The sequence below is a fragment of the Nycticebus coucang genome, chromosome 12, assembly GCF_027406575.1.
Source record: "Nycticebus coucang isolate mNycCou1 chromosome 12, mNycCou1.pri, whole genome shotgun sequence".
Lineage (NCBI taxonomy): Eukaryota > Metazoa > Chordata > Mammalia > Primates > Lorisidae > Nycticebus > Nycticebus coucang.
Genome location: NC_069791.1, coordinates 79,061,561 through 79,085,205, shown reverse-complemented (window position 1 = coordinate 79,085,205; position 23,645 = coordinate 79,061,561). Strand labels below are relative to the sequence as shown.

Genomic DNA, 23,645 nt, shown 5'->3' with positions numbered 1-23,645 from the left:
CAGTGAGAATGGCTTTTATCAAAAAGTCCCCAATGTGCTGGAGTACATGCTGGAGAGAAGGGAACACTTACACACTGCTGATGAGACTGCAAGCTATGCAACCTTTATGGAAAGTAGTATGAAGATGCTACAAAAAACTAAAAGTAGACCTACCACTTGATCCAGCAATCTCACTATGGGGCACTTACCCAAAGGCCAAAATAGACATTTTATAAGAAAGGCACTTGCACTTGAATGTTTATAGCAGCACAATTCACTATTGCAAAGATGTGGAAACAACCCACGTGCCCATCAATACATGAGTGGATTAATAAAACATTTACACCATGGAGTACTACTCAGCCATAAATAAATGGTGAACTAATACCTTGTGTAACAACCTGGATGCAACTGGAGATCATTCTTCTAAGTGAAGTGTTGCAAGAATGGAAAATCAAATATTACATGTACTCAAAATTAAACTGGAACTGATCAGTCAACCCTTATGTGCACATATAGGAATAACACTCATCAGAAATTAAGTAGGAGAGGGGATGGGTAAATTCACACCTAACAAGTACAATGCACGCTCTCTTGGTGTGTGGGTGCAGTTATAACTTTGACTCACGTGATACAGAAGCAATTTATGTAACCAAAACATTTGTAGCCCCATAATATTCTGAAATAAAATGTAAAGAAGAAAAAAAAGAAAGAAATTATTAAAAGAAAAGAAAAAAAAACTGTGATTTTCAGTTATGAAGCTTCGTTCTTTTCCACATAAATACTAAGTACCAAAAAATGAGCAGTAGGAAGAAAAACAAGAGTTGACAACACGCACCCCATGGGAGCAATGTTTTTCTCCCAGGGAAGAGAGCTGTCGTTGGGCTGCTAGTACCCTTGCCTTATCAGACTGCTCTGCCAGATAGAAGGATGCGTAATGGGAAGGGATTCAAACTGTGCTCCTCCACGTGAGGCTTCTTCCCAGACATCTGGGGATCATCTGACTTTTGCATGTACAAGATGACATCTTGTACAAGATTTTGTCTTTATTTTGATAATTATCTGAAAATTAATATAGGCATACTCTGGATTGTCTGGCTATCCAGGTGATGTTAGGACGTGTTTGTGGTGTTTGTGTCCCAGCAGCACTGGTGCTGAATGGCTCTGCAAGAATCATCACTGGGGAAAGAAAAGAGTGGAGATTTTCTTAGAAACGTGTTTGTCTCTCAGGAAAGCTACTGGAAAATAAATTCCTTCTAGAGGGCTTTGCTTCCTGCTTTAGCCTTAGCTACATCCTGGACAGATGGGGAAGGAATGAATGGTAAGTATTCCAAAATACTAAAGAGTATGGAAAGGTGGACAGAGAATCAAGTTGTCACCAGACACAGAAGAACTGATGCCAGTGTAGTAGGGACTGTTCTCATCAGAAGCAGCAGCAATTTAGTTTCTGTAAGCAATGCCACCATGGAGTTAAATGAGTGCTGTTAAATTAGATTTTCTTTGTGTATTTGTTCATAATTACTTGTAAACTTATTTCTATCTTATAGTTGCAATAGACCTATGAGTAAAAGCTATTTTCTGTTGATACGTATTTGGGAAACTCTATCATAAAAAATAAATTAGGTCAGCCCTGAGTGTTTGTGAGAATTGTTGTTGTTGTTATTTTTTAATTTTCCTAGAAGGAGTCCACCTGTTACTTAAGAGACACTAGATAAAAATTTTCAACCTATCTGCCCCATCCTGTGGGACATGTTACATGGCTTCCCTAGCTAAGAAAGTTAACCATTTCTCTGGGTGGCAAAATGAATTCTGTCCAGTGATCAAGTTGCTGCCTATGAAATAACCCCAGCGAGAATGGCCCACATCACAAAATATCAAAATTGCAGATGCTCATATGGATGTGGAGAGAAAGGAACACTTTTACACTGCTGGGGGGACTGCAAACTAGTACAACCTTTTTGGAAGGAAGTATGAAGAAACCTCAAAGCACTCAAGCTAGACCTCCCATTTGATCCTGCAATCCCATTACTGGGCATCTACCCAGAAGGAAAAAAAACCTTTTATCTTAAGGACACTTGCACCAGACTGTTTATCACAGCTCAATTTACAATCGTCAAAATGTGGAAACAACCTAAATGCCCACCAACCCAGGAATGGATTAACAAGCTGTGGTATATGTATACCATGAAATACTATTCAGCTATTAAAAAAAATGGAGACTTTACATCCTTTGTATTAACCTGGATGGAAGTGGAGCACATTATTCTTAGTAAAGTATCACAAGAATGGAGAAGCATGAATCCTATGTATACAATTTTGATATGAGGACAATTAATGACCTACTACAGGGTGGGGGTGGGGGAAGGGAAGAACAGAGAGAGAGAGAAAGACAGAGGGGGATTGGAGGAAAGGAAAAAAAAGAAAAGAAAATAGTGACTAATTCTCACATAAGTTGGATTTAATTTTGAGGGAAGGAGGGAGGGTGTGGGGACTCAGGGTGTGACATAACTTTTGGGGGCAAGACATAATCATACCTAACAAATGCAATCAGTGTAACCTGGTTTCTTGTACCCTCAATGAATCCCCAACAATAAGAAAAAAAAAAAGAGAGAGAAATAGAGGTTGTTTTCCTCTCAGCTACAGCTGGCAGAGTTCAAGTTCAAAATGGGGTTCAAAGGTCCACTGCCTTTGAGACCCACTGTAGGTTGTAATGGGTGTTAATCTCACCAAGAAGCAGAAGGCCTAATTTTGTCTTCAGTGCTCCAGAATGCTGGACATCAGGAAAAGGTTACTGAGATTCAGACTTTGCTTGGCTCATTGTCAAAAAGAGTTTTTGGACCCCAGCACGACGTGTTTCCAGAGTTTGCCAAGCAGATTGTGCCATCAGATTACCCTAACAGGTGTGGAGCGGGTGTCTACCAGGAGAGTGCATCAGGTAAGGTTTTGATCCTGAAGAAATATGAGTCCCCCCAACCATTTCTTAAGGATGATAATACTAAGTGGCTAGACCTGGCAGACTCTTGTGTTCTGCAACCATCCGCAGCATCAACGATCCCCATCTGGCTTTATTTGCTCCTTTCCTTGGCTCTCTGTGCTTGAGCAATCAGCGCGGGGAGCAGATCAACAGGCAGATGAAGTCACACTGGGGGCCACGTGGGTATGATCCATCTGTCAGCTGGGTCTCTCTGGGGAGAGACACTGGCTTCTGCTGATACACCTGGACTCCCACTCATGCCAACAGGCAGAGGCCCCATGCCATGGCTGCCCAGGCTCCAGGAGTGGAGGCCCCATATCTTATGTCTCTTTTCTTCTGTCAAACAGGAGCTTTCAAGGGCACAGATCCTGGCGTCCATGTGGTCAGCCTTGCACTTGTCAACCTATTTTAGCTCCATCTCCTCCCTCCCTCCCTTTCTTCTGTCCTTTACTAAGAAGTTATGGAAAGCAAACCACAAGAGAGGTCTCCAAATTTATTGGTTGAACTGAACTGAAATGTACCCCTGGGGTTTGAGATCCACCACCAACCCCCAAACTCGGGTTTAGGAACCTTGCCCAGGAGGTGAGAAAGCAGAGGGGACAAGGCACTCAGAGATTCCTGACTGCAGCAGTGAGGAGCTGCTGGCCTCCCAGCCCGCCTAGTGGCTGGGGGCCCAGCTTGGAGTGTGAGGTGCTACATGCTGGTGTCAGAGGGTGTGAGTGCCCGAGTGCAGCCACCTGGCATGTCCCTAGAAGGCACGGACTCCAGGCCCCTCCAGAGCCCCTTCCCGTCTGGTTGTCACTCGGCTCTCCTCAGAGCAGCCTTCCAAGCACAGAGGAAAGAGGAGAAACAGCACAGCAACCAGCAACAGCTCACTCTCTCTGAGCTTTTTGAAGCTGGGATGTTTTCAAGAGTGGTAGAAAAAATATCAGATAAAAAAAGGGGGGAGTGCAAAACCCCACAATAAAGGCGCCTGGAGTGGCTTTCCACAGTGGCTTCTGGGCCCCATTATGCTGTTTCTGCCTTTTCTATTTCTTATCCTTCTCTTCAAACCCTAAAGAAAACATTTGAGAAATAACCAATTGAAAAACGTCAGCTTTCGTGGCTTGGACATTCATCAGGAACACCATCTGGGATCTTCCTTTTCACCATGGAAATTGAGGGGGGGAACTTAGAGAAAAGAGAAAGAAATGGTCACATACAGGGGAGAGCGGGAGCTCAGTGTGAGGGGAGGAGCTGGTGGCACAGGAGGGAGCCCTGACCAGAGCCCAGCCCCCTCTGCACCTGCCCTGTGACATAGGTAAGGTGAGGGGTGGTCAACAGGTGGTCTCCTTGAGCTGTAGATGGAGTCAGCTGCCAACATATGGTGAGGCAGTGTGAGATTTCTCTTGAGCTTGATGCTTGGAATTTGCTGGCCTGTGTATTGTGCAGAGATATGGAGTCTCCAGAACTTTCAAATTCTCCTGGAACCAAACTCCCACCCCCAGTCCCCAGGGTCTTGCTTCTCTCTCTTCTCCTTCCCTCTCTCTGGCTCAGTCAGTCCCTCCTCTCTGCCTTAGCCCCCGGCCAGCACCATCTGGCCCAGGTGAGACCTGGTACAGTAAAGAGGGAGGGGACCTGGGACACTGCCTCCTGCTCCGGCCAGTGTCCTCAGGTGTTCCAAGTCTTTGGGAGGAAGCTGCTGACACTGGTGCTGATATGAACTGGCAGCCCAGGCTCCCGGATGCTGGCACCAGGGTCCAGAGCCGAGGCTTAGAACACACCCTGGGGCTCCCAGCACCTGCCGCCACCACATGAACAAGTCAACCCAGCCATGCTGCTTGCTGAGGTGTCCCCGTGTTCCCCTCAAGTACCAGGATACCTGCTGCCATCCACATCTTGGGGCTGCAGCCTCAGGAGCACACGTGAGCCCTAAGGGCAGTAAGCATGTGCTCCCACTGGTGACTCCCTCCTTTAGCCCCAGAGGGTGTGGGCTCCGAATCTCAGTCTGTCCCTGAGTGCCTGTCTCCATCTCTCCCTGCCCAAGCCCTGCCAGGGGAACTGAGGACGTCTAGCTCTTTTTGCTACCACCCCAAGACTCTGGCATTTAAGGTTCCCCAATCCCTCACTGCCAAACAGCAACCTTTTCCATCAACCTGCCAGTGAAGCCCGACTCTCATAGCCCCAAAAGAAAAATGGCAACTTTCGCACGTGTGTATGGGCGTGTGACACCGGAGAGGTGGTGCGTCTCCTTGGCTTCCTTGCAGGAAAGAGAAATGGGAGTTAGAGCTGAGGACACTCCCAGCCCACCTCCCACCCCCACCCATTTCCCTGGCAGAGGCCTGGCATTGTATAGGATGTCCCTTTTCCATGAGCATCTAAGTGGCAGATGTCCCCACCATGGGCTCCAGGAGCTTGAGCTGAGGAATTTGCTGGAAGGCAGCAGGACGCCGCCTCCTTACAGCTTCCTGCACCAACCTCATCCTCCTGTCCATGCAGGGATTAGGAAGTGAGTGGCAGATGGCAAGTCCTATCTGGCTTTGGGGGGACGCGTGTGTGAGGGCAGCCTGGCTTTGTCTCAGCCCCAACCTGTGAGGGCTTTTTGCCTTTAATAAAAAAACCCTCCAAACCAAAGAAGCCCGCCCCCGCCACATCTCCCCCACTCCCCATTCCAACCTTGGGGAATCGAGAAGCAAACCCAGCCGCTTTGGGAAGTGCTAATGTGTATTTATTTCACAAGGTGGGAGATGGGGTGCGAAGATGATCACCAGGAAGATGCCGCCAATGACACACCGTGAAACCTGCGCTGAGCAATGGGGCAACTACAGGGTTCGGCTCTGGGCAGGGTGGCCCAGGACAGCACAGGGAGAGCTGGGAACTGGCAGGAGGGACAGGTTTCCATCTGGGGCACCACGGGGGCAAGGCCAAGCTTTGTCCTCACCCCACACTTCTCGGCAGGCGAGTGGGTAAGCAGCAAGCCCAAGGCCACGCAGCTCGGTGAGCTCCACACACACTCAGACACACACACCAGGGGCACACGCACACCCCTGCCTCACACAGCACGCAGCACAGGCACTCATGTGCATGCACACACATCCATATATTAACTCTAGTTTATAAGTGCACCCTAACCAGAGGGCAATCGGAAAAAATTATTACTCTTAAGAGAGGAAACGACTGCCTTCTCCCCTGCCAGCCAGCAGAGCGTGGGGTGAAATGAGGTGGGCGTGAAGCGTCTTCGAGGTTCCTGGCGCCCTTGGCGGTGCTGGGTGCAGCCCTTGAGTTCTAGCTGGACTGCTGCTCCCAGGGGTAGCCTCCATGAGTCAGGGCTCCCTGCTCCCCGCCAGGCTCCACCCCTCGGAACCACTCCCAGCTCAGATCATCCTGCAAGCTCAGCTTATTTCTGTCTCTGGCTCTCTCCAGACATGGGTAGGACAGCTGGCCTGTGCCCAGGTGTCCAACGGAAGAAGCATCAGTTCCTTTTGGACATTTCCAGAGCCATAGTCTCCAAGGTAACCCTGGTGGGAAGGATTGGGTGCCAGCTGCTGCAGGTGTGGACAGGCACCTGGGCAGAAGCAACCCTGGGGGAAATAGGGTCCCAGGGTGTCGCTGAAGTCCCTGCTGTGTCCCACCATACTGAGGGCTGGGCTGGAGTTCAGAAGCTGCTGCTGCTGCTGCAAGGGATGAGACATGGGAGGGGACCCTGCTGGTCCCAGATCCTGCTGCTCAGGTGACAGATGACACGGCAGAGACGAGGACAGTCTCACTGCTTGGTGCCGGATCCACACTAGGGCTGCAGAAGACACAGCTCCTGGTTTCCCAGAGAAGGGGTGGGGGGCTTTTCCAGGGTGTGTGAGCCTTGTGGGCAGCCAGATGCCTGAGGGGGGACATGAAGTCTCTATGTGGGCCCCCTGCTGCCCTGGAGAAGCCCTGGGAGGCCCAGCGAGCACCTGTTGGTTCTTGCTGTCTCTCCACCAAGTGTAGCTGGTCCAGAGGATGGCCTGACCAGCTGTGTCCTGGGGCCAGGTTGCAGGGTGCCAGCTCTGTCTGTCTACTTGATAGAGTTCTTAATGGTCCACCTCTGTCCCGTGCAGCTGCGGAGGATGAGGTCAATGCCAGCCAGGCCGCGGTTCTCCACCTCCAGGCAGCGCCCTGTCCCCTTGTTCATGATGGCTCCATTCTAGGAGGGGAGATGGCCAGAGGAGGAGAGAGTCAGAGACACAGAGAGAGGCTTAACCCCTGTTCCTGGCACATGGCTTCTCACAGGGAACCAATCCCACGAACATTCTTTGCACAGGGGAGGAATTCTGGGGCTTCCTTTGAACACTCTGCAGTGATTTTCAACCAGTGTGCCATGGCACAATAGGTTCAAGTGCACCATAAGATAAAAATGGTTGAAAAACATTGCTCTAAAGTCAGAACATAAATAAGTTTCACAAAGTTTGAGGGGCTGAACCAAGTGACATGCACTGGTGGGGGCTGGGTTCGGCATTGGGAAATTCCTGGAATATCTGAGGTCTGAACTTCTCAGCCCGGCTGGCTGTGGGTACTTAGCAGATTTTAGGGAAATTGCCCACACTCCTTCTCAGGAGCCCAGCCAGCCAACAGCTGATGTAGGAATTGACAAGGCTGCTTCACACAGAAATCTCCTCCCTGGGTGTCCCAGAAAGTACTCTGGGTCCATGAGCCTGTCCTGAGGCTGGGAGACCTGGGTCTGGGGACCCTTGGGGAAGCCAGATTTCCTCCATAGCCTATAGCATGGGCACCTGGTTGGGGTGCTGTATCTGGGTCACACACCTGGATGAAGTTCCAGCGCTTGTATAGGCTGCTTTTGACCTTGTCACAGTCGAGGAGCTGGGGCAGCCGACTCTTGGAGTTGTCTACCAGGCAGCGGGTGTCAGGGAGGAGAGTGGTGGTTCCCAGGGCACCCAAATGCAGGAAGCCTTCCTTGGTGTAGCGGGCAAGCTGTGGAGAGACCAGAGCAGCAGGGAGCAGTGAGAGGAGGCAGGGGTGAGGAAATGAGGGGAAGCAAGGCTCAGGTCAACAGCCTCACACCTGCTGTCTGTCAATACCATCGTCCCGGCTACCATCTCAGTCCTGTCACACACCTCAGATGCCCAACTCTTTTAGGAGCCCTGTTCTACAAAGCCCTAAGGCTTGCTGAGCCTGGATCCAGAGTCCCCTAGGCCACTCTCTAGTTTTCCTAAGGATATCCTCAGTGTTTTGGACTCTATCCGTCCGTTCAGCTAATTGGGAAGTAGAAATAGGTGAAAAGAACTGGATATTTGATTTCTGAAGCTTGGCTCTGCGTCCAGCTGGCTGGGCCACCTTGAATAAGTTGCTTAACCTCTCTGAGTCTCCATTTCCTCCAGATTTATTAATGGGGATTGATTAAATCTACACTGCTGCAAAAGGCCCAAAGAAGCAATTCCCTAAAGAAGAAACAGGCGTTAAACAGCATTCAACCTTATAGGCATTAAAATAAACAAATGCCTAAAACAACAATAAGATGTCACATTTTTAAAAAGAGATTATTTGCATTCTGGCAAGGTTAGCCTAAGACGGGCCCTCTCACAGTTGGGTCAGAGGGAGAGTAAATTACTACACTCTTTCGAAAGGGGATTTCTAAATACATATTTTGTGTGTTTTTAAAACGTTCATTGATGTTGACTCAAGACATCCACTTTTAGAAATCTGTCCCAATGGAATAATCAGAGTTGTTAGCAAAAGTTTATGGATAGGGTATTTATCACAACACTATTTATAATGATGAAAAAGCAGAAATATCTTAAGTGGGCAACACAGTCCTCGTACTTGCTTTGTACTCCATGTATGAGAACAAATCCTAGTAGACTGTGGTAGATTGCAAAAATGACCACATTCTCCACTCTTCTGAACTCTGAAATTGCTGCAATTTCCATGTCCCTATCCCTTAACCCTGGGAAATCAGGTGAACTGATGCCTATGGCTGCCGTTTCCTCCTCTGGTGTTGAGTAAAAGAATCAGGGCATGGGCGGCGCCTATGGCTCAGTCGGTAAGGCGCCGGCCCCATATACCGAGGGTGGCGGGTTCAAGCCCAGCCCCGGCCAAACTGCAACCAAAAAATAGCCGGGCGTTGTGGCGGGTGCCTGTAGTCCCAGCTGCTCGGGAGGCTGAGGCAAGAGAATCGCTTAAGCCCAGGAGTTGGAGGTTGCTGTGAGCTGTGTGAGGCCACAGCACTCTACCGAGGGCCATAAAGTGAGACTCTGTCTCTACAAAAAAATAAAAAATAAATAAAATAAAAAAAAAATAAATAAAGAATCAGGGCATTGCCTAAAGTAACACATAGGACAAAGCCCCTGGCACCATCCCAGAACTGTCCCAGCCTTTGAGAGAGAATGGATTTTCCTTCTCAGGCACAGGAATGCTTTTTTCTTTTATTGGACTTCCTATGTGAGTTTGGAACTGCAGGCAGAGGAAGAAGATTGTTGCTTCACTTTCCTGGAGAATGGCATATCAGACCCGGGGACATTGCTGGGTAGATTATAAACACCTTTTGCCAGGAGTTATTTCAATCCCCTTTAGAATTCTGGTAATGAGGTGCCCGGACATGGAAAGGCCAAATCTTTTAAGAATAAAGTGAAGGGCTGGGCGCGGTGGCTCTCGCCTGTAATCCTAGCACTCTGGGAGGCCAGAAGTGTTTGGTTTATTTATAAGCTCGTGAGGAATAATGAATATTGTTTTAAGCCACTAGGCTTTGGGGGTAGTTGTCATGCAGCAATTGCTAACTGATACAAGGATGGTATTGCTTGGCACAATTTCCACAATAGGCCCAGTACTAGGCTAGTGGCCTCTCCTCCCCTACCTTCCCTCTCCTGGCTGCATGTGTTGTTTGAGAGTCATTATTCCAATACAATAAATACCTTCACCTTTCACACTTCTGGAAGGAAGGGACTGTATCTAATTAATTCATTCCTTATTGGGAGCAAATCATAGACCAACTTTTCAAAACATATTGAACACATTACAGATGTGGCAATAGTCATCATTTTGAAAAGGCAGCCAGTTAAACTCTACAGGTGTGTTTTGAAGAGTCCTTTGTACACCTGGCTTGGGCGCAGGCTTCTGGGAATATAAAGATGGAGCTGTGTTCCCACGGAGGTGCTTCCCATGCATGCCGTGAGAGGGGAGTACAGTTCTCCATTTTTGTTCTCACAATCATACACATGAGGTGTTAAACCACCATTAACATACGGCTGGTGCTTAATAAATTAAAAAGGAATTCTACCAGCTAGCAGGTATTGAAGGCATAATTTGCATCATTTCTAACCACTGTACAGAGAATCAATAATGTGATTTGCACAACCCTGTGAGATAGGTTCTCTTATACTTCCCATTTTATAGATGAGGAAACTGAGGTGTGAAGACCTCAGGTCACCTGACTAGGTCCCAGCCTCACTCCTTGGGTCCCCAGAGACCTGATGGTTGGCTGCCCTGGCCTAGCAGCTGACCAGCAGAGAGCCCCGCCTCCCTGATTGCTGGGAGATCCCCGACTCCTCCAGAAAGCCTGGGTATGAAGCAAGAAGATATCTCTGCTCAGGGACACAAGTGACTCTTCTCCGCTGGGTAAGATTCTCTGCAGGGGTTCTCATTTCTTGGTGAAAGCTACTCAGAAACCCTTGGCTTTGATCCCAAAAGGAGAGCCTGTCTGCTCCCCTTGAACAAGTGACAGGGACTTTATTAAGTGCCCTTGAAAGAGAAGCAGTTAACGTGTGTTTTAAACCCAAATTAGTTCCAAATCAGAGTAATTGTTAGAGGCAAAATGGTACGAAAATCAGAAGCCCTCCCTCGCCCTCCCTGAACAATGTCTCCCTGAATATATTTAAATTCACCAAATGCAAAGTGATGAATGACAGCAAGCTGCCTTTATGTTCAGGGGAAAGATATACACAGCTGCTTATTGAAATTATGAATCAATCTATTATCTAGAGGAAAATGAGCAGTGCCAAGAACATTAATTAACTGAGCATATCTGTGACCCAGATGTTTAAAGAGCGAAGCTAAGTGCCACTGGGAGACAGAGGTTCTCCTTCCTGAGGTCGTTAGGGAGTAAAATGGTGTAGGCAGGGTAGGTTAGGAGGACCCTGGGTGGGATTTCCTTGCGGAGGGGAGGCAGCTTCTCACACTGAAAAGGCTAGGTCGTGCACAGGCTCTTCTGGCCTGGCCAAGGGGCCAACACTTAGCTTCATTTATGAGGAAGTCAGGAGATGGACTTTGTGCTCTGAAGGATGACGAGACTGATGGTAGGCCAATAGATCTCACATCTGCTTCTCTCTCATGAGACAGAAGGGTGTTGAGTTCTGAGACCTGTTGTCTACCAGATCCCCCAAGTTTGCTCTAGTCCCGAATCGGGAGCTCTGATAGTGTTGTCTACCTACCGTGTCCCCCACACTCTGCCTAAGGCCCTCTGCTTCCTGACCTCTGCACATTCAACAGCTTTCCTGTCTCTAAGACTTTCTCCAGCTGTTTCTCTGTCTGGAGATGCTACTGGCCTTCTAGAATGTTCTAGCTTCAACTCTCCTAGGCCTCAGTCTGATTCTGTCTCTCTTCCACAATGCATTCTTTGGTTTATTTGTTTTGTTTTTTTTGAGACAGAGTCTCACTCTTTTGCCCTTGGTAGAGTGGCGTGGCATCATAGCTGACAACAACCTCAAACTCCTGGGCTCAGGTGATCCTCTTGTCTCAGCCTCCTGCGGAGCTGGGACTATAGGAACCTGCCCCTATGCCCATCTAGTTTTTCTATTTGTAGTAGCGATGGGGTCTCACTGTTGCTCAGGCTAGTGTTGAACTCCCAACCTCAAGCGATTCTCCTACCTCAGCCTCCCAGAGTGCTGAGTTTACAAGCCTGAGCCACTGCAGCTGACCATGATGTGTTCTTTAACTTTTCCAGTTCTGGTCCTCAAGTCTTTGGAGCAACTGGATCCACATGCTCTAGTGTCTCTCTGCAAAGCATGGTTGGGCCTCATCCCCTTATCTTGACTATTTTATTTATCCATTTACCAACTGATAGACATTTGGGCTGGTTCCACATTCTGTTATAAATAATGCTGCTGTGGATATTCAAGTATGATTTTTGTGCGAACATGTGTTTTTGATTCTTTTAGATATCTACAAGTAGAATTACCCATTGTTGGGTCATTTCATAACTCTATGTTTAACTAACTGTCAAACTATTTGCAGGTGTGCCATTTTACACTCCCACCAGTAATGAACCAGCAATGAACCGATTTCCCTGCACCCTGGTTCCCTCCAGTGATTGTCCACTTTTTTGTTTCTAGCCCTCCTAGTAAATGTTAGGTGATCATTATTGTTTTGGTTTGCATTTCTCTAATGACTAATGATGTTGAACATCTTTTTGTGTGTTTACTAGCCATTTTATATCCTCTTTGGAAAAATGTCTATTGAGATCTTTTGCCCATTAAAAAAAAAAACAGGGCGGTGCCTGTGGTTCAGTGAGTAGGGTGCCGGCCCCATATGCCGAGGGTGGTGGGTTCAGACCCAGCTCCGGCCAAACTGCAACAAAAAAATAGCCAGGCGTTGTGGTGGGCGCCTGTAGTCCCGGCTGCTCGGGAGGCTGAGGCAGGAGAATTGCGTAGGCCCAAGAGTTGGAGGTTGCTGTGAGCTGTGTGACGCCACGGCACTCTACCCAAGGGCGGTACAGTGAGACTCTGTCTCTACAAAAAACAAAAAAACAAAAAAAACGGGTTATTTGTCTTTTTATTGTTGCATTGTGAGAGTTCTTTATATATTCTAGATACTAGCCCTTTTTCAGATATATTATTTGCAAATATGTTCTCTCACTCCGGAGTTCTTTTTTTTTTTTTTTTAACCTTCTTGATAGTGTCTGTTCAAATATAAAAGCTTTTCATTTTGAGGAACCATAATGTATTTTTCATTGGTTTCTTAGGATTTTGATGTCATATCTTAGAAACCATTTTAAATCCTAGGTCACGAAGATTTACCCCTGTTTCCTAAGAATTATATAGTTATAGCTTTTATATGTAAGTCTTTGATCCATATTGAATTCTTTTTTTCTATTCAGTATAAGGTAGGGGTCCAAATTCATTCTTTTTCATGTGTATATCTGGTTGTTCCAGTAGCATTTGTTGAAAAGGATGATCTTTCCCTATTGAATTGTCTTGTCACCCTTGTAAAAAATCAATTGACTGCAATGTGAGGGCTTGTTTCTGCACTTTAAATGCCAGTCCTTTGATCTCTGTGTCTGTCTTTATGTCTGTACTACACTGCCTTGATTATTATGGCTTTGTAGTAAGTCTTAGAACTGGGAAGTGTGAGTCTTCCAACTTTGTTCTTTTTCAGTATTGTTCTGGCTATTCAGTGTCCCTTGTGTTTCATATGAATTTTAGCGTCAGCGTTTCCATTTCTGCAAAAAAGGCAGTTGGACTTTTGATAGGGATTGCATTGAATCTCTAGATCAATTGGGGGAGAAATTGCCATCTTAAAAATAGATAATCTTCTAATCCATGAACACAGGCTCTTTTTTACTTAGATCTTTAATGTCTTTCAACAATGTTCTGTAGTTTTTTGAATTTCAGTGTACAATTTTTGAATTTCTTTGGCCTAATTTATTCCGAAGCATTTCATCCTTTTTGATGCTAGTATAAATGATATTGCTTTTCTTAATTCCCTTTTCAGAATATTCACTGCTAGTGCAAGCAGTATCCTTAAGGCACTTCCATGACCATAGGCAGCCACCCTGGCACCACATGGTCACTCTTAACTGTGGGTTCTGCAAGCCCCTTGGTGTCTGCTTTCAGGGCCAGGGCCAGGTGCTGACTGATCGTGCCCACTGCAGACACACATCTCAGTTGTGCTTGGGCCTCTCTCACCTTTTCTTTCATTCACCTCATGTGACTCTCGGCCAGCCAGTACCCCTCAGCCCCCATCAGAGTCTACATTATTAAAACATGTCCTTCCTCCTCAGTCTCCTATCCTCATGTCCTGGGTCCTCACTGCTCTCAGAAAATCTTACTTCCCATCTTGTTAAAAAGTTACCTCCTCTCCTCCTCAAACCCCCTCTCCCTTCACTCTTTGCTCTTCCTTCGGTCTCTGACCCCCTTCCCAGTCTGCTGCTGATACTACAAGCCATTCTTATCTTTTTATTTTCCATTTCTTCAATCAAGCTACAAACATAACCAGATCTTTAAATGTCCAGAAAATCTTCTTTAGCCATAGCTCTAATTACCTCCTACTTTTGCCCTTGAATTTCCTCTCTTATTCCTCAATGCCTCGCAGTCTGGCTTCTACCACCACTACTTCATTGAAATAGCTCTCCTGAAGGTCACTGGGATCCACTATCAACTTCAATGGCTTTTGCTTAGTTTTTCTATTGTGCATTGAATATGGGCCAGGTGCTGTGCTGGGTGCAGGTGATATAACTTCTCCTCTTTCTATGCACTCCCTTGGAGCATTTTCCATTCTTTTAGCCTTCAATAGCTTTTACATGCTAATGTGGCTAACTGTGACAAATTTCCATCTCCAAATCAAACTCTTCCCTCAATTCCAAATATGAATATCCAACTCCCTACTTGACAGACCACTTGGATGTCTAAAAAGCATTTTAAATTAATCTGACCCAAACTGAACTCATCCTTCTGTGTAATTACCATTGCCCGCATACTCATCCGATGTCTGTTCTATCTGGGTAATGTGACTCTGTCCTTCCAGTTGCTTAGGCCAAATATTCTGGCTTCTCTTTTTGCTTGCCCCTTTCTCTGACCCATCATATTCATTCCACTAGCACCACCACTGCTACCTCCCTGTTCCAAGCCACCTTTGTCTCTTAAACAGATTCATGCAGCAGCCTCCTAACTGGCCCTCCAGCTCCCATACCCTGCCTCCTCAGTCTGTTATCAACATCACTTCCAGAGTGATTGCTTTTTTAAAAAAATGTATTATTTAAAATCATGTCACTTTCAATTAGAATCAGGTCTTCTCAAAATCTTCCAAAGCCTTCTTATTTACTCAAAATAAAAGTTCAAAATCTTTACAGTGGACTGCAGACCCAATACAATCTCATATTGCTCTCTGAGCTCAACTCGCACCATTCTGCCCTTTGCTCTTTCTATTTCAGCCACACCAGCCTTCCTGTTGATCTGTGACAGGCCATGCCCATTGTGCTCAGAGCCTTCACACTAGCTGTTCCTCTCTTTTGAATGAATGCTCTTCCCTCAGATATCAGAATAGCTCAATCCCTCACTTCTTTCAAGTTTCTGCTTCAAGGTCATATTCTTCGTGAAGCTTTTCCTTGACCTCCACCAATTATTATTCCCTCTTTCCTTGCTTTATTTCTCTCCAAGCACCTATTATCTTCTAATAGACTGGTTTCCTTACTTATATACTTTGTTGTTTGGCTCTTTACACAGCAGTATTAGTGGCATGAAGGCAGGAATTTGTCTTTTTTTGTCCACTGGTCTATCCCTAGAAGAATGCCAGGCACATAGTAGGTGCTTGACAAATACTGTTGCTGTTGTGAGTGAGTGATATAGCACCTGCCTTCAAGGTACTCACAGCTTAGGCAGGCAACTGATAAAGCAATGATGACAAAGTGTGAAGATTTCTATGACATATACTCAGTGTGTTCGTAAAGTCAGAATAGGATGGGCCCCAGCCCAGAAGAGAGAGGTCAGCAAAGGCTTCCCAGAGGAGGGAGTGTGAAAGCCAAGCTCACAGAGGCAGCTGGCTAGGCAAGTAAGAGAACATCAGATCAGACTAGGCAAAGGAAGCAGCAAGTTCAAGTTCAAGACTGGAAGAAATGTGGGGCTTGGGAGGATCCAAGCATAGCTTCCACCACAATGGCGGGTAGAGGTGGGGAGCAGGTGAGACTCTACCAGATGGAAATGGCAAGCTTGACTCCATCATGAGCTGCCATCTGAATTTTCAGCTGACTACACAGGAGAGTGAACTACAATGAGGCCTGATGGCAACAGTGCAGGAGAGAAGAAGACAGATCTGAGGGGTGCATGAGAGTTAGAATATTCCACTTTCCCGGAGAACGGAATCTTTCATTCTCATACGACACACTTCATCTTTAATAATGCGTTGTTTTAAAGTCTGCTTTGTTTCGGCTTTCGGCTATTTAGAATTTGCTTCACATGCCCCCTTGTATTCTTTCATTTTCAACAATTCCTTCTCCTTAGGTTTTAGATGTGTGTCTTGGAAATAAAACACAGCTGAATTTTCAAAAATCTAAGGTCCTTTATCTGGAGAGTTCAGTCCATTCTCTTTTGCTGTGATTCATGATATATTTGGACTTACTTCTAGTATCTTTCTTTGTGCTTTCTGTTTGTGCAGCCTTCTCAGTTTCCTTTTTCCTCTTTACTTGCGTTGTTTTTATTGGTTGTGCTTTGGTGTATGTGTTGTAATGGAATCATATTTCATTGTTCCCCTTTACAGACAGATTCAGATATTATACTCGGTTTCTATTACTTTATTGTTTACTCTTGATATTTAACCGTTGACAACTTAGAAGAATGTGATTTTATTCAACACCTGAACATCGTTTGTCTCCCATAAACCTGAAGCACATTAGGGCATATGTGGGTCACTATGAAAATTCTGAGACACACTGTGTTATGGTGCATTACTTCACTCCCAAGAAACACAGCCGACAGCGTCCTTTCTGATTCACTCACGCCAGTTTCACCTTGCTCAGCTTATGGGTGTTGCTGTTGTTGTTGTTTCTACCCACGTGGATTTACATTTTTTGAGTTTTGTATATCTCAAAACTTTCATAATGACCCACATACCAAATATGATCATCTCCTTTTATTTAATTGTTCAGTATTCTGGTTATATCTCCTTTGATCCCTAAATTGAACATTCTTCTTATTTTATGCAAGAAATGTTTATTTAGATTTACTTATATGTTTATAATTCCCTTTCTTCTAATTCATTCTTGCCTCAAGACATTCTTCCAGAGTCATTTTCCTTCTTCTTAATATACATTCTTTTTTTTTTTTTGCAGTTTTTGGCCGGGGCTGGGTTTGAACCTGCCACCTCCAGCATATGGGGCCAGCGCCCTACTCCTTTGAGCCACAGGTGCCACCCCGAAGTACATTCTTTAGAAGTTCCTTTGGTGACTCTCTCAGATTTTGTTTATCTGAAAAATGTCTTGGGGTAGTTGGTTATGCCGCAAAAAGCTCATTGACACAACCATTTTCTTTGAGCCTACGTAGGTTTTATTTTTATTTATTTTTTGAGACGGAATCTCGCTCTTTTGCCCTGTGGTTGAGTGTCGTGGCACCATATCTCACAGCAACCTCAAATTCTTGGTCTCAAGCAATCCTCTTATCTCGGCCTCCTGAGTAGCTGGGACTACAGGCACTTGCCACAAAGCCCGGCTATTTTTTTCTCTTTCTAGTAGAGACAGAGTCTCACTCTTGCTCAGGCTTGTCTTGAACTCCTGAGCTCAGGTGATCCACTTGCCTTGGCCTCTCCCAAAGTGCTAGGATTACAGGCATGAACAACCTAGCTAGGTATAAAATAATGTTTGTTGTAGTTTATTGGAATCTAGCTATGTGGTAGTGGGGAGATCTTTTAAAGTCTCTAGTCTGCTCTACTACCGGAATCAATCTCACTCCTTTCTCACTACAGCCTCAGGCATGAGATTAGGGCCAAGCCATTCTGTGGAATTTATCACCTTGCTGCTGCCAAGATCATCCTGCTGAAGGGAGCGGAAGCTGAGTTCACACACCTTGTGCTCACTGAGGAGCTGATGGGTAATGCTTCCTCCTCGGAGTTTACAGCTGCTTGGAACCTGTGGCTCGTCATGCCTGCTGTGCGGCCAACAACAATCGCTCCCTATGACACACCCCGAATTCTGACCTTTCCCCCAGACTAGACACCCGTGCTTGACTCACCTTTCTCCTTCTCATCCTCCTCAGCCACAAACTGACTGGGCTTCAGATTCCTGCCTCCGCTTCTTTCCTCCTAGAAGTGGCTGCTCTGAGACCTGACTGTGGAGGACTCCCTCTGTCACGGGTCCTGCTGCCTCCAAACTCTCCCTGTCCCCATCCACCACACCCAGTCCTGCAGGTTCAAGGCAGATCTTTCTCTGCCTCAACCTTCCATTGCTTCCACCACCCGCCAAGTTAAGGACAAACTTCTGACCATGGTCTTCCACTATATGGCCCAACTTACCTTTGCAGGCTTAACTCTTTTTTTCTGGCACACTCTGGCAGATGACCAGAGGCTTTCAGAAAAAGCCGACGGTGTCTCCTGCCTTCCCTGTGTGGGGAACACTCCCACCTCTTCACCCCTATCTCCCCTGGTTCCCTCTTAGCCTCTACCCTGGTGTGATTCTTTCAACTTACATAATTCTGCATTTTATGAAGGTGTCTTTCTTTGCAGTAGGTTATTGGGATTGTTGTTTTGTTGACAGCAGTATCCTACCAATTGCTACTCAGCATAAGGACCAAGAAAACAGTATTTTAAAAAGCAAATTCTCTACAAATGTCTTTTGTACTTAATGGGATTATTCTAGGTTCAGCTTCCAAAAGGAGAAATGAATGTCATTATCTACACCCTAATGCATCAGGAAAAAAACCCCAAACCTCTGAGCTCAAATACAATTAGTTCTCATTTAGAGGAAGAAAGAATTTTCTGTTTGAGATGATCTAAGAGATAACAAAAGTATTAACCCAAATTTAACAGCCTTGAAGGAAAACCGGAATACACAAGTCATAGCCAGACAAACAAAAGCCAGACAAATAATTACGAAATGACTCGGGAACACAGCAAAATCCAGCCAATTATTAATAAAAACATGGCTTGCAATTGCTTTCCATGTCTTTCTCATCATTTTAAAAGCAGATAGTCGCTGCAGGAAAACAGGGCTACATAAAAAATGCAGTTTTCCTAGCGTCTACTCAGGAGACAGGGAGACCTCCTGATTCAAACCTGCTTTGGAGCAAATTCATTTGTTTATTGCTTGGTTAAAGTTCACAGGAATGGTTTCTTGTGACGGCATGTGCATGTGGATATTCTTTTTTTTTTCTTTATTAAATCATAGCTGTGTACATTGATATGATCATGGGGCATCATACACTAGCTTCACAGACTGTTTGACACATTTTCATCACACTGGTTAACATAGCCTTCCTGGCATTATCTTAGTTATTGTGCTAAGACATTTATGTTCCACAATTACTAAGTTGCACATTTACCCTTGTAAGATGCACCGCTGGTGTAATCCCACCAATCCCCCTCCCTCTACCCACCTCCCCCCTCCCTCCCCTTCCTTTCCCCCTTCCCCCTATTCTTAGGTTGTAACTGGGTTATAGCTTTCATGTGAAAGCCATAAATTAGTTTCATAGTAGGGCTGAGTACATTGGGTACTTTTTCTTCCATTCTTGAGATACTTTACTAAGAAGAATATGTTCCAGCTCCATCCATGTAAACATGAAAGAGGTAAAGTCTTCATCTTTCTTCAAGGCTGCATAATATTCCATGGTGTACATATACCACAATTTATTAATCCATTCGTGGATCGAGGGGCACTTGGGCTTTTTCCCTGATTTAGCAATTATGAATTGGGCTGCAATAAACATTCTGGTACCAATATCTTTGTTATGATGTGATTTTTGGTCTTCTGGGTATATGCCCAGACTCAAACGCATTAGCAAGAAAAGAACAAGGGATCCCATCGCAGGCTGGGCAAGGGATTTGAAGAGAAACTTCTCTGAAGAAGACAGGCGCGCAGCCTTCAGACATATGAAAAAATGCTCATCATCTTTAATCATCAGAGAAATGCAAATCCAAACTACTTTGAGATATCATCTAACTCCAGTGAGACTAGCCTATATCACAAAATCCCAAGACCAGAGATGTTGGCGTGGATGTGGAGAAAAGGGAACACTTCTGCACTGCTGGTGGGAATGCAAATTAATACATTCCTTTTGGAAAGATATATGGAGAACATTTAGAGATCTAAAAATAGATCTGCCATGTGGATATTCTTAAAATCAACAAACTTTCTTCTTCATTACCCTGGGTGTGTGGGGAGCTAGGGGAGGTGGAGGTGTCCAGCAAAGAGCAGGAGGCGCTCCAGGGTCCCAGAGGTGGAGGACACAGTCTGGGGACGATGCTCCAAGGTCTCCACTGGCCTTTTGATATATATAGAAAAATCTGCCTTTGGAGAATCCCAATGCCAGATCCCAAACTGAATATAGAAAAAGAGTGTCTTATGGTGGGCCCATGGTGGCTGCCTAAGAGCTGGGGGTGGAACAAAGGGACATGAGAAATTGTTGGGGAGGTGAGGATGGAAGTGTTCTATATCTTGATTAGGGAGGCAGCTTCACAGGTGCACATACCTGTCAAAACTCATCACATTGTACACTTTAAATGGATGCAGTTTGTTGTACTTCTTATACTTCCACAAAGTCGATTAAAAAATATATCTGGGAGCTCAGAAGGCATCACAGCACCACATGCTCCCTGCAGACAGGGCCAGCTCCTGGTGGGTGGGATGGTTCCGAAGGCCTCCCTCCCCAGCCTGCTCCCGTTCCTACATGACTGAGCATGCTAGACGCCAGCACTATGTTTCCAGAGGACACATTTTCTATTTGAGATAAAGGGGAGACAATCTTGTGCCACAAAATAATGGGGTGATTTTCCTAGAGAGGCAGTTCCTGGACTGGATGGATCAGGGACAGTGACAATGCGATGGGTGGGAGGATGGCAGGGTCTGGCCCATGAGGCCTTGTGGACAGACTAGGGTGGGGGCAGCTCTTGGTGTGGGGAGCACAGGATGAGAGCTGGAAGAGCCGAATGGGAGAGCAGATGGGAGAGCCTACCCCACCATCCTCAGGAATCAGGTGGAAGTTCCTAAGCATGCCTGGGAAACTCACCCCTGCCTATTGATTCGGTCCAGGGAGCAGAGACTATTTCTCACGAAGACAGATCACATATCACATGCATTTTTTTCCCTGCCTCCATACGTGAAACGGGAAGGTAGGACTGTGTTGGGGTCACAGCATGGATGTGCCGGGATACACTGGCCTCCTTCTCAGCGTGATCTCAGTGAAAACAGTGCCGCCGCCCACCCTGCTCACCTTCATTAGCCCGTCTGAACTGCCTCAGCAGGACAACACGAAGGTTAACGGCTCAGACTCTAAAGCCTGCTGGACCAAGTCAAGCTCTACCACTTAACAGTTTTATGACCCTGGGCCAGTAACTTTAGTCCTATGGGATTCTGCTCTTCATCTTTTAAAAATGGTCATAATTATAGCATTATCTCATAGGGTGGTGGCAGAGATGAGGTCAATGAATGAGAAGAGTGTGTGCACATTTGTTACTATTATTTTCCCCAACCTCTTCCATCATTGGATAACTAGGGTCTTGTTCCTCTTCACTAAGAACTTTTCTTCCCTGTAAATTTGCATGTGGCTATAGATGCCCAGTGTCTCCTGGCACTACTTCCTGTCCAGCACTTGGCACTCAGCACTCAGCACACCTGGCTTCCTGCTCTCTCCTGGAGCCATTGGTCCAAGTGTTTCAATGCTCCTGCCAGCCGCTGAGTGCTTCCAGGCAGCTCCCTGTCATCAGGGTCCTCTGGGGCTGCCCCCTGTCAGCTCCTGCCGGCCTCCTCCCCACCCCCACTTCAATGGCCTGGTTTGGTCCATACTCTTCCCTTGCATGGAATAGACCAGGTACCTGGAAGGACTGGGCCTTGGATTAGACTCTTAGAATTCCAGCTGTGCACCTCTAAAGCCACTCCTATGTTCTACTCCTGCTCCAGGACCTTCATTCTCTTGGCCTCTTGGCCTGGCCTTTGGGTGTCGGTTGCTCTGACTCTGTCACCTACTAAATAAGGGTGAGGGCGGAGGACAGCCCTGCTAGCTTTCCACCCCCAGCAAGCTCACCAAGCCCTGGCAAATCATCCACGAGAAGCCAGCCTTGATAAGCTGCTGGGATAGAGCTGCTTCCTTAACGGAGGAGGGAAACATGGCCTTGGTGGTGATGTTCCCATGTGAGAGTGTGTGTGGACACGTCCGCTATATTCCAGGCCTTGTTCAGGGTCTATCCTCTCTGTCATGCTATTTAACCAGTGAAAATTACCCTGCAGAAGTTGGATGTCCCTTTTTTTCCTTCTACTTTAAAAAACTATATTTTTTTTCTTTGAGATTCTAGAGGCTGAAACCCCCATGGGCACAGTGGCTTCTCCCTCACGTGGACCTCTCCAATCAGATAGGTTCCTTTCAGGCTGACCAGCTTCCTCCCTCCCACCTGAGCCCACAAGCATAGCCCAGAGTTTGTTCCTGGCTGTGTCCACCCTGGGCTCAGCCCATGGCCACACTCCAGCATCAGGGAGGACCCTTCCCAGCTGATACGTCATAGTGCACATGCCACTCAAAGTTCAGCAGTTGTAGATCACCCACCATGTGCACCATCCCTCTCTACCAGAAGGATTACATCCCTGGAATTCCCTGGAACGATGTCTTTCCCTGGAATTGGGGGCCTTCAGCATTGAAAACTATGCTAAGTGAGCTAGAAATTATAGTTCTCAGACAGGTAAATTGGGGTGGACGGTCAGTCAGTTTCTGAGCTCAGAAAATTCCCTTAAGGAAAAAATACAAGAGCTAAATTTCTGCTCCAAGATTCCGTAATTCCACTCAGGGGCAATACAGCGTTGGGTACAGTTTTTTCGAAATTAAGATGATGGAACATCAACATTGACCCTTCACTGTTTGCTAAATTTTCCCCTAATGTTTCAGAAACGTAAGGCACTCCTTTCAGTTTTGTCTGTCTTTCCTCTACAGCCTGCTTTCAGGTTACAAAGCCCCCTCTGCCCCGCCTGTCTTCTTACCTTCCTGAGGGGTGTTCTCTCCACCCTTTCTCCCCTCCTCCCCTGCACCCATCCCTCCCACCCCCCACAGAAAGTCCTGTCTTCCAGGGTTTCTTTCTTCCTACAGGTAACACACAGGGTGATCTCTAGCTTGCTGGACCCCTGGGTAGCAGGATTGGACCCTACCATTCCCCAGTGGGTGGGACACCAGCCTTTTTCATGTCACCTACTAAATGTGAAGTTGTGTTAGGGTCTGTCTAGGCCCACTGCTCTGTTCTCCCTTGCCACACACGCTGGAACACAATCCCTGCTGCAGCCCCGTTGTCCTCAGCCCCTGGGAGAGATATCTGTTCAGGTTGCCTGGAGGACATTGCTGTCCAGATTCCCAAAGTCTCCCCTCCCCAAACACTCCTAATTGTCCCCCAAACACATATCCCAGTTTTAGCAAATAGCACCACCATCCTCCATTCACAGTAGAGACTGGAGTGTTTTGCATCTCCCAGCCTTCCCCCTGACCTCTCAAGTATCACTTTCTGCCAATGTGATCGCCAAAGCAGGTTATAGCTCAAAGGGGTAGGGTGCTGGCCCCATATGCAGGAGGTGGCGGGTTCAAAACCAGCCCTGGCCAAAAACTGCAAAAACAAAAACAAAAACCGTTTATGGAAAACTGGTTTTCAACTTACAAAAAAGTTGCAAGAATAGCACAGAGAGTCCCTGTCCACCCTTCAGCCAGCTTCTCCTAAAGCTAACATCTTTACGTAAACAGAGGACTCCAAAAAATGCATACACATTTTAAGAAAGGAAAAACCTATATTAAAATTGTAACACTCATACCCTCAATAATTTCCCAACAATAAAAAAAGTAAA

The 23,645-nt window shown here is 46.3% G+C and overlaps 2 protein-coding genes across 4 annotated transcripts in view; one reads left to right on the top strand and one right to left on the bottom strand.

Moving 5' to 3' along the window:
* Positions 1-23,645, top strand: part of CALN1 (calneuron 1) — a 625,091-nt gene that overhangs the window by 575,919 nt on the left and 25,527 nt on the right. Inside the window, exon 6 of one of the 2 annotated variants that reach the window (XM_053556328.1) lies at positions 1,126-1,391. The exons of the other annotated variant lie outside the window; for it this stretch is intronic. Within the exon in view, the coding sequence (XP_053412303.1) occupies positions 1,126-1,190 (65 nt within the window). The 3' untranslated portion in view covers positions 1,191-1,391. Of the gene's footprint in view, positions 1-1,125; positions 1,392-23,645 lie in introns of those variants that run through there. 2 annotated transcript variants of the gene reach the window in all.
* The window catches only part of GALNT17 (polypeptide N-acetylgalactosaminyltransferase 17), a 478,729-nt gene continuing 460,728 nt past the window's right edge, over positions 5,645-23,645 (bottom strand). For both annotated transcript variants that reach the window (XM_053556324.1, XM_053556325.1), the window contains exons 10-11: positions 7,730-7,897; positions 5,645-7,112 (exon numbers count right to left, since the gene is read on the bottom strand). In XM_053556324.1, the coding sequence (XP_053412299.1) occupies positions 6,984-7,112; positions 7,730-7,897 (297 nt within the window). In that variant the 3' untranslated portion in view covers positions 5,645-6,983. The remainder of the gene's footprint in view (positions 7,113-7,729; positions 7,898-23,645) is intronic.